At 63.2% G+C, this 10397-nt stretch overlaps 1 protein-coding gene across 1 annotated transcript; it reads right to left on the bottom strand.

Moving 5' to 3' along the window:
* Positions 1–160: 160 nt before the first annotated feature.
* On the bottom strand, positions 161–9960 carry XKR7 (XK related 7). Its single transcript, XM_086852548.1, has 3 exons — positions 9535–9960; positions 4116–4315; positions 161–4033 (listed from the first exon to the last, which is right to left on the bottom strand). Exons 1-3 carry the CDS (start codon positions 9957–9959, stop codon positions 3081–3083), a joined length of 1578 nt encoding a protein of 525 aa, XP_086708674.1. The 5' UTR covers position 9960; the 3' UTR covers positions 161–3080.
* Positions 9961–10397: the final 437 nt, after the last annotated feature.

The raw sequence follows: 10397 nt of genomic DNA, 5'->3' as shown, positions 1-10397 counted from the left end.
CAGGGCCACCGACACCCGGCAGGCAGCGCTGCCACAGCCATCCTGCTCTGTTAATGATGTCCCCGAGCAGTCCGGGACAGAGAGGCATCATCCTGCCCTGCTTTGGAGCCTCGGCTGTGAGCTGGAGTTGCCGACAAGGACAGGATCCCACAGGCAGGGCTTATTGAAATGAATTTAATATCTCATGTTGCAGCAAAATTAAAAATATACAAAAAGTTTGTGGTATACAAAAAAGTCTCGGGACGGACCCCGGCCTCCCGCTCGCCCCCGCCCGCGCCGAGGGTCCCAGAGAAGAAGGTGGCACACAGAGTATTTACAGTACGTGACAGCAGCCGCCGGGTCCCAGCGCTGGGGGGTTCAGGGATGTGGCTGAGACCCCGCGGCAGCCCCTGCCAGAACAAACTTCCCTCACTCCCTGAAGCTGGAGCAGCCCTGCTGCCACCCCTGGGTGACACCCCCAGGGACCAGAACCCCGCCATCCCCAGTGGGAGCTCGAGCACCCCTGGAGCTGTGCCCATCCTGACCCCCGGATGTGCCCCTTTGTCATCCCAGTGGGCAGGCGCTGTCACCCCGCTATGGGGGGACAGGGTGCTGGGTTTGGCTGCTGCTGTGGCACAGGCTGGGTGGAGGGCAGGGGGGTGGCCTGGGGCAGGAGACTGAGGGCTCCCCCCGAACCCCACACGTGGCCAGACTCCTCTGCCCAGAGCAGCCCAGGGCTGAGGGTACCGTGGCTTGAGTGCATAGAAAAGTGTCCCTCTGACCCACCAGCGTGGCCCTGGGGTCCCCACACGAACCCCGGAATGAAAGGCATGCCCAGATGGCATCTCTGCCCTGGGGTGGACAGGGGCAGGGGCAGGGGAAGCCCAGAGGAGCCGCCCCGTGCTGGCACACAGTCCCCATGTGTCCTATCCCCAGATTCTCTGTGAGCCCGACCCAGGGAGGAGCTGCCACCACCTGCGCACCGTTCGGGGGCTGCGGTGACACTGCTTGATGCCTGCAGCGGTGAGCCCCCGGGCCAGCCTGCCACCCCTGGCTGCTGCCCCCCACCTTCCCTGAGGAAAAGAGACCCCGCCCCAGAGCCGCCCCATGCCGGGGCTGCCCCAGCACGACCAGCACACGCCACCGGGGGCTGCCCCAGCACGACCAGCACACACCACCGGGGGTGCCCCAGCACGACCAGCACACACCACCGGGGGCTGCCCCAGCACGACCAGCACACGCCACCGGGGGCTGCCCTGGCGGCAGTGAAGGAAGGGTGCAGGTGGCAGGGGCCCAGCCCACTGCCCAGCCCCAGCCATGCTCTGCACCCTCCTCCTAAAGGGTTTCCAAGGCTTCCAGTTAGCACCAGTTAGCACCAGTGAACCCAGCGATGGCCAGCCCAACCTGCTGTCACCCAGCTACCGAGAAATGGGAAACAAAAGCAACGTGATGCCACCGCACACCCACCCACCCCGGCCGTGTCACAGGGCCGGGCACACACATGCAGGGACCTCACATCCAATCGTTCCCAGGTGCAGCTTTCCCATCCCACTCCTCCCATCCTCTAGAGCCTCACAGGGCACCCCATGGCACAGAGGGGCTCTCAGTGCTGCCCGGACAGGGATTGGCACTGTGGCTCGGGGCAGCCAGAGGCTGGAACCCGGTGGAGCCATGGCGAGGGCACAGGGGATGCAGGGAAGGCACAGGGGCCGTGGGTGCGGGGGGCAAGGGGCTGGGGCAACACAAGGCTGGGGGGGTCCAGCAGCTCCCCTGCCCTGCAAACCCCTGCCAGCCCCTGCACACTCACACTCACACTCACACACACACACACACACACACACACACAAACATGCACACAACCCCCCCAGAACAGTCTTGGCCTGGGGGGCACAGGGTACATTCAGCACAGCCCCTCGGTGGGGGCTGAGTCTGGGCAGGACCAGGGACACATTCAAACCCAGAGCCCAGGCATCCCCACTCCTCTGGGGAGGCAGGAGCAGACAGGGGCAGGGACTGGGGGCAGGCAGGGGAGGGGAGGAGGAACACAGGGGAGGCAGGGTCCCAGCTCAGATTTATACTGGGGAGCTGGAGGAGGGTGATGCTGATGAAGGAGTGAATGGAAATGCTCCCGAGTGGGAAGGGATGCCAGCCCAGGAGAGGAGAACGGCCGGGGGTGAATCCCACTTTGGGGAATCCGGGGAACGCCGGCGGCCCCGCACACACCCCTCAGTGGTGCCAGCCAGGCCCTGCCACCCCCAGCCCCAGCGGAGGTAGAAAATGTCACACAAAATGTCACCATTCAGGTGAAAACAAACCCAATGAGATGAAGCAGTTCCTGTGGGGATGGTGGGGAGAATGGGGTGCAGCCCTCCTGGCCACAGCTGGGGACCCAGCCCAGAACCAGGGGTGCAAGGTTCGTGCCCAACCACGAGGGGCCCCCCCAGGCCGGGGTCTGCACCCCACAGGATATTGGAGACCCCATGGGGTTGGGGACATGGCTCAACCCTGAGGCAGGGGGGGCTGAGGATGGATATGAAGGGGCTCACTTAGGGTTGGTGTGGCAGAGGATGGGGAAAGTGGGAGACATAGGGGGGGACTGGATGGACCCCGGCTGTCCCTGCCCCAGTTCCCTGGGGGTCACAGGCCCCATGCACACCCCAGTGCAGCCGTGTTCCATCCCCACGGCTCTGCCGTGGCACAGGCACCTGTGTTCCCGTGTGCTGCTCGCTGTGCCCCAGCGTGCCCCACCGTGCCCCTGGCAGCTGCCAACCCCCATCCCAGGGCGTCCCCGGTCCCCATCCTGCACCACTGATATGGGCCACAGCACCCACCGCCTGGGCTCAGGCACCGGTGAGGTATTTTGGCAAGGACGAGCCCTGGAGGGCGTGGGGGCGGCCGCCGTCGGGTGAGACGGATCTGGGCTGCGGGAATGCAGCGCGGGGAGGGGATAGCACCAAGAGACCTCCCCAGCCACCGCCCACGGGATGCTTGGCATGGCGACACGGCAGCGCCGGCAAACCCAAAGGAAGGCAAACAGCTGCGGAGACACAGGGTGGCCTGGGTGGCACCGGGGCTCCCGCCGCAGCCTCACGCCCCGCAACCTACACGGTGGTCTCGTATTCCAGCACCTCCTGCGGGGCGCCGGGGGTGCGGTACTGCAGGCGGGGGGTGGTGGGCGACGCGTACTCCAGCGCCAGGATGGTCTTCCGCAGGCGCCGGTCGATGAAGTGGGCATCCCAGGCCGGGTACTTCTTCCTGGGCAGGTCAATGCGGATGACGGGCCCCTCTGTCCGCGGGGCGCGGGCGGCCGGCGCCGGCGGGGCACAGGGTCTCACCTGGAAGACGGGCACGCAGCTGTCCCGCTCCCCGGGCGCCCCGTCCCGCTCCCCCCCTGTAGTCCGCGGCAGCGAGCGCGGGGGGCTGGTGACGGCTTCCACGGGGGACCCCGGCACTGGGGGTGGCTCCTGCCGGAAGATGCAGCCCACGGAGCGGTGGCTGAAGATGGGGCCGTTGGGATGCAAGAGGCAGTAGTAGATGAACATGAAGAAGATGCCGAGGGCAAAGCTGGAGCTAACCACGCAGACGAGGATTAAGGCGTTGAAGTCGGAGGTGGTCTTGCGGTCGTAGTACAGGAACCAGAGGATGGTGAGGGCGGCGTTCTCTGACAGAGTGATGATGTAGTAGATGCACATGCGGTAGCGGCTCCGTCCCTCCTTGACGTTGAACCAGCAGAAGATGTAGATGATGCCCACCACCATGTTGTAGATGATCTCCTCCCACTTGGACATGCAGAAATCCGTCTCGCCCTGGATGATCCAGAAGGTCATGATGCACCAGTGGGTGACGATGAAGATGCCGAAGTAGAGCTGGAACACGGAGGCGAAGAGGGCAAAGGCGATGGCACGAGCAGCGATGGTGAAGAGGTGCCAGAGGATCTGCACCACGGCGCCCTTGTAGGACATGGGCATCTTGTCCTCCCGCGAGTCCCGCAGCACCTTCTGGTAGGACGCAATCATCCAGGCCAGCGAGACCAGCGAGGCCGAGGCTGAGAGTCCTGCGGGGAGCAGCCATGAGAGTCAGCAGAAACCGGGGACCTCCCTCCCCCCACCCTGTCCCCTGCAAGCGCTGTCCCTTACCCTGCAATGGCTCGATGCTGTTCTGTTGCACCATGATGCTGAGCTGCAGCACGAGCTGGGGTGCGCTCTTGAGGAAGGCCTCCAGCAGCCGCAGCATGCTGATGTCCGCGCTCTCGAACATCATCCGCCAGTAGAAGTGGCGGCGGCGGTGCTCGGCCTGCCACCGGCTCTGCAGCCCCAGGTACAGCGTGCGGAGGTACCTGTGAGAGGTGGGGGAAGGGTACCAGGTGAGCTCACCACACTCTGCCTGCACCAGGAATGCCCTGTGACCACTGCCAACCCGTTCCTGCCGATTTGGGACCATGGAAAGCCCCCTAGGCCAGGGGTGCCAGGAGCTGCAGGGCAGCAGCAACAACAAATGCATCCCTGTCCCAGGCCAGGGCTGCAATTTGGGAAGGAGTGGATTGTTCAAAACCAGCTCAGCACCCCAGAGCCCCAGGCCATCACCCCACTGCCCACCCAGCCATACATCACACCACCCCAATCCTTAACCACCCATGCAGGGTCTGACTTCCCCAAGCCGGGGATCCCATCCACAGCTCCGCTTTCCAGCCACCCATGGATTCAGGCTGCCCCAACCCAGCACCACATCCGGCTGCTTCTCAAAAGGGATATTTTGGTCCCAGCTGGCGCAGAGCCCAACCTGCTTCCTCCTGCCCCGGCCAGCACGGAGGAACCAGCTGGTTGTGCCGTGCTGCCCGCAGGAAGCTCCCGGCGTTCATGCCGGTGTTGCCTGGGCTCTTGGCAGGGCTGCGGGTGCAGCCACACGCTGGCCTCGGCCATCTGGTCATCGGCCGGGGGTCAGTGGAGGTGTGCGTGGCACCGACGCACGCCTGGCTGAGTCACCGCCACCAGGGACCCTCCCCACGGCAGCGGGCCAGATCTGGCACCACAGGAGGGGGCACAGGGCTGGCCAGGCAGGGCTTCCCCGGGCAGCCCTGCCTGCACCACGGCCAGGGCTCTGCTGGCAAGGAGGAGAAGGGAGCCGGATGAGGAGGAAAACAGGTGCAGCAGGAGGACGTCAGGCCACAGATTCCTCCCAGTGAATAAAATCCTCTGGCAGAGCAACGGCTTCTCCATCAGCTCCAGAATGTGCTGCCAGACAACTCCATCAGCCCAGAGCATGGGAGAAAGCCTGATCACAGCACTTTCAGCTCATCCGTCAGCAGGAGGAGGCAGGAGCCAGCCCTGCTCCCGCTGCAGGGACAGCAGAGTGCTCCCACCCCCGGGGGCTGCACAGCCTGGAAAGCAAAGTGCGGGCCATCAGCTGGGGCCACCGAGCCCTCAGGACACCCTGCTGCCATCTGCTCTGCCCTGCCAGCCCCACTCCCAGCCTCACCGGCTTCTCTGTGCTGGTGTCAAAGTGACGTTTTAACCTCCACCTCCGGGGCAGCACCTAATTTTAGCCTTTGCTGCAGCCTGTGCCTCACTGCTTGGGGTGGGGAGAGGCTGTGGCCACCTGGCTCCTGGCTCCTGGCGCAGATCTGCATCCCAGTGCCACCTGCTCACAGCAGCCAGGCCAGTGCTGCCATTGTGGCACCACCACAGCCACTGCCCCTCAGAAGGATCCAGTGAAGGACCCTCCTCTCTGGTGGGGAACAAACCAGTGGGCATCCCAGGGCTGGAAGGCACAGCATAGGAAACAACAAGGGAAGCAATGTAGAGCCCTGGCTGCTGTAGGGTGTCACTGCTGCCCCAGGGTGCCCATGCATGAACCAGACTTGGGAGCTGGTGACCTCATCCTGTCCCTGTAATTAGTCTTGATAATTGGGCTCATCAGCGATGCCATTGTCCGTGGCACAGAGCAGCCGCTGCACACACACTACAGAGCCCCAGCCCTGCGTCCTGCACTGCTCAACAAGTGACCCGTGGCTTCCCCAGCTTTCAGCAAGGGCACAATTATCCCTCTGTCCGCCATCTCCATAGGTCTCATTAAAGCGAGAATTCATCTCCCATCAACTCTCCCGAATGAAATGTTGGTTCTTATTTGTTCTGTGTTTGATCATCCCGTGGTGTTTCAGCCCAGTGAGCGATCCCGGCGCTGCCAGCACGGCGGGCGCTCCCCAGCCCTGCGCCGCGGCAGCTGCACGGGAAACACAGAATCAATCACTTGAAAAAAAATCATTTAATTTTCAAAAAAACTGATGATGAGGCAGAAACCGACAGTGAGAGCTCTCAGGGCTAATTGCTCCCTCCTTTGTATTGCAAAGAGTGATCCAACAAAAACCCTGCAGTAGGAAGGTGGTGGCTTGGGTGGGCACTGGTTTTGTCAGAGCCCCACTACAGCTGGATTTGTCACCAGTGTCACTGTTTTCCCCCAGCTCTCAACTACTGAGTCCAGTTTTCAGGTGCTGGAAAAAATGAACAAGGAGAAAAGCCCAACACTGGTTACATACAAATCCGCTAATCATCGTCCTTAGATGGAAAAGGATGAGGGACCCTTTGATCCCAGAGTGAGCAGTAGAAAGTGTGATTTTCCTAGAAGATAATTTGGGATCTCATCCCTTAATCCTGTATTTAAACAAGGAGAAAATTGCTTCTCTGTTACAGCCGTTTTAATCTCTTACACATCCTACCAAGCCGGGTCATCAGGGAGAGCTGCACATGTGCCCATGTCACTGCACTCACTGTGCACCACCAGCCCCACACCACAAGATGCCCTGGGCATCTTTGGGACAGATGGGAGTACCTGAGGGCACCTGTGCTCAGGGGAAGGCTTTGTCTGGCCCTAAAAAACCCTTGTCCTTTGCACCAGGGCCAGGTGGGGAATGCCAGCACTGGGTCCTGCAGCAGGACAAGCTGATACCCCAAAGCTGTGTGCTCCCAGGGCTGGGAGGGCTCCTGCTCCCACACAGACAGAGCAAAGCTCTAGGGAGCAGAGGTCCCAGCTCTGCCACACCTCATGAGCCCAGCCAGGATGTCCTTGCCCTCCTGGACTGCTACCAGACTGGCACCAGGACTGAGGGGTGGCACTGGCTCCCCAGGTCAGCAGAGGATGGGGGTTCACAGGCTGATGGGGGCTTTCAGGAAAAGAGGGACCAGGCAGCCAAACCATGTGTGACCCTGGTCTAACACAGACACAGACACAGATAGGGCTGTCCCCAGCCCAATGGGACCTGAAGCACACCCTGGCCGACTGCCAGCCCATGGAGGTGGCAGGGGACAATGACACACTTCTGGGCAGGAGGCACACTGCCATGAGCAGCACCCCTGCCCTGCAGAGCTGCTTTGGTGAAGAAGTTGGGGACTTTGTGAGTGGATAACCAATCCTGAGGTGCAAAACCATCCAAGCATGGCCCACAAGCACACCACAAGTGGTGATGTGGGACCAGCTGGGGATAGGCCCATGCTGCTGCTGCTTACATGGGCACATGGTCACGGCACTGGCAGCATCTCCAGAGACCATCTGTGATGGAGTCTGTGCGTGTGCACCATGAACATACCCACAACAACTTCAACAGCTTTAATTAGGGATAACCACAGAGACAGTGCTCAGAGCTGCTTTTGCAGGTAGGAAGCAGCTTTCATTTTTGGGACTGGGGCTCAGGACTGTGCAGTGAGGTTGGTAGAGGTGAGGTGAGGGAGGAGGCAGGTAAATTAGGAAGGGGGAGATGTTTGGCAAGGGACACAGTGCTCTGACCAGGGAAAATCCTTTCTTTCACCTGCAGCTTTTATCCAACATTTCTCTAACTGCCACATCCTCCTGCACCGGATCCAACCCCACTAATGGGTTTAACAAACTGCATTTAACTGGTCACCCGAACTAATCCCAAATCCAGAGATTAGAAAGAGCCTCAGCTGCTGCTTGAGACCAGCATGTCCTGGAGGATGAGTGCTGAGAGTTACTGCTTTAATTGGCTTAGGAGTCTCCATGGCGCAGGCGATCCAAGAGCAGGACTGACACGCCAGGAGCAAAGGCCCCGGCTGCGGCTCAGCTCCAGCTTGGGTCGGGATCAGGTGTGTCGGGCTCACACCAGCTGCAGGCAGAGCCAGAGAGCTCCAGTCCTCTCCCCCACCAGCTCCCCTCGCACACCGAAGCAGGTTTTGCACCCATCCTGCAGCCAGAGTGGTCCCATTGTCAGGGAGATCGGGGAGGGCAGGTGTGCTGGCAGGTGTGCTGAGCACAGCACACACTGCACTGTCAAACAAAGTTAAACACCCCAGAGCATCCCAGAAGGAGCAGCAGAGGAATCAACATGCAGACACCAACAGGGAATGAGCAAAGAGCCTCTACTAGAGCACTCAGGAGGGGAAACAGGATGGAAACCCGAGCCGGGAGTGCTGCCGGCTCCACACATTGTTCCGGGAATTTGCCTTTGTCTGCCCTCCCGGCACCAGCTCCTCGAGAGCCGCTCGGTGCCAGCGCCCGGCTCTTTCCCAGCACGTGGGGTTGGAGCTGGGAGGGTGCAGGGCTGGGTCCGCGGCACAGCAGAGGAAGGTGCCAAGAAAACACCACCTTGTGCATCTGGGGGGTCTGCAGAGAGGCGGATGAAGGGCCTTGAGCAGCCCCAGCCTGTTTGTCTGCTGCTTGCCCAGCCCACACCACCGGCCTGTCCCCAGGACTGGGAGGGGGCAGCAGCAGAGCCTGGACAGGCTGGGAACCACCAGCACCTCCTTGCCCACCACCCCACAAATACAGCGAGATCAGGACAGGAGCCTCGAGGTGTTCAGGGCCCAGCATAATCACTTCACACCCCCAGGACTACACTGCCATGGCCAGACAGGTTCCAAACAGGCCCAGCACCACCTGGCAGCAGGGATGGTAGGGCTGTGGCACCAAGCTGGGCTGTGGCTCCTCACCCACACCCACACCCACAGATCCTACCTGCACCCACAGATCCTACCCGCACCCCCCTGTACCCACGGCTGGGGCCTCTTCTCACCACCCATCTTTCTGGGGCTGCAGAGAGATTGAGTCTTGTGCCTCCCCCAGCTGCCTGGGCCCCTGCTTCACCTCTCCATCCCCACCCACTTCCCCCATGCCCTGCCAATCGCTCCTGAAGTCTCCATGCCGTTATCCCCACCCATGTCCCTGCTGCACTGTGCCGCTCCCTCCAGGCCCCGCCTGGCTCCATGACCCCCATGTCCCCCCACTCCCCCCGCACCCCCAGACCTGCCTGAGCTGCAGCAGGTGGATCAGGCCCTGCAGCAGCCCCATTCCAGCCCCCTGTACCCTCACCCCCAGGTACCCTCGTACCTCCAGACCTGTCCCAGCTGCAGCAGGTGTGTCAAGCCCAGAAGCATCCCCATCCCCCCCAGCACCCCTATCACCCCGATATCCCCATGCCCCTGTAGTCCCAGACCTTCCCATACAGCCAGACCTGCCCCAGCTGCAGCAGGTGAATCAGGCCCTGCAGCCGCCCCATCTCCGCTGTACCCGCACCCCAAAGGCACCTCCACGCCCCAGGTACCCCCGTACCTCCAGACCTGCCCCAGCTGCAGCAGGTGGATCAGGCCCTGCAGCAGCCAGACGCAGAGGCGGCAGCAGCCGCGGGGGCCGCTGTCCTTGGTGCCGCCGCCGCTGTCCTTGGTGCTGGCGGCGAAGTCGTAGACGAACCACCTGAGGCTGAGCATCTGCACCACGAGCGAGGGCAGCAGCACGAACAGCAGCGTCAGCCCGAACCACCACCGCTGCCCCCGCACGTAGTAATGGGCCGCCAGCCACAGGTCCGAGGCACCGTCCGCGAAGCAGACGAGGAGCGCGCAGAACACCCAGCAGCCGTCCCGCAGCCGGTACCGCCGCGCCGGGGGCTCCGCGCCCGCCTCCCGCCGCCCGCCGCCGCCCTCGGGGCTCTCCAGCAGCACGGCCGGGCCGCCGCCGCCGCCGTCCGACTTCGCGGCCATGTTGTCGGGGGAAAGGAGGAGAAAGGAGGGAGCGGGAGAGACTTCCGGAGGGATGGAGCCCGCCCCGGCAGCGCCCGCCCCCGCCGGCCTCGCCCCGCGCCCGCCGACACCGGCTCCGCCGCGCCCGGCGCCGGGAGCCCCCGGCGGGTCCCGCCGCTCCCCCGCCCGAAGGGGCAGCCGCCCCCCCGCCGGCGCCGCGGGGTCCCGGAGGAGCGCTCGGTGCCGCTGGGCACCGCCCCGCTCTGGGAAGGGCAACCGGCCCCTCCCCCGACCGGCCCCCACCCCCCGGGTCCCCGGCGGCGAGGACCGCCCGGACCCGCCGAGCACCGCGCCGTGCACCCCACCCCGTCCCGGCGGAACCGCCTCGTCCGCGCTGTCCGACCGCTCCTTCCCAGCCCACCGAGTACTGGAGCTTCCCGGGAAGCTCCTGGGTAGCCC

Source organism: Cyanistes caeruleus, chromosome 16 (assembly GCF_971803275.1).
Source record: "Cyanistes caeruleus chromosome 16, bCyaCae1.hap1.1, whole genome shotgun sequence".
In the NCBI taxonomy this organism is placed as follows: domain Eukaryota; kingdom Metazoa; phylum Chordata; class Aves; order Passeriformes; family Paridae; genus Cyanistes; species Cyanistes caeruleus.
This window is presented reverse-complemented; position numbering and strand designations above follow the sequence as displayed.

What these genes read in the sequence shown, in the direction of transcription:
- XKR7 (XM_086852548.1), bottom strand. Translation starts at nt 9,959, where the DNA reads ATGGCCGCGAAGTCGGACGGCGGCGGCGGCGGCCCGGCCGTGCTGCTG. An exon ending in CAGCTGGGGCAGGTCTGGAG is followed by an intron (nt 4,316 to 9,534) that starts GTACGGGGGTAC and finishes CACCTCTCACAG; the next exon opens with GTACCTCCGCACGCTGTACC. An exon ending in CAGCATCGAGCCATTGCAGG is followed by an intron (nt 4,034 to 4,115) that starts GTAAGGGACAGC and finishes TGCTCCCCGCAG; the next exon opens with GACTCTCAGCCTCGGCCTCG.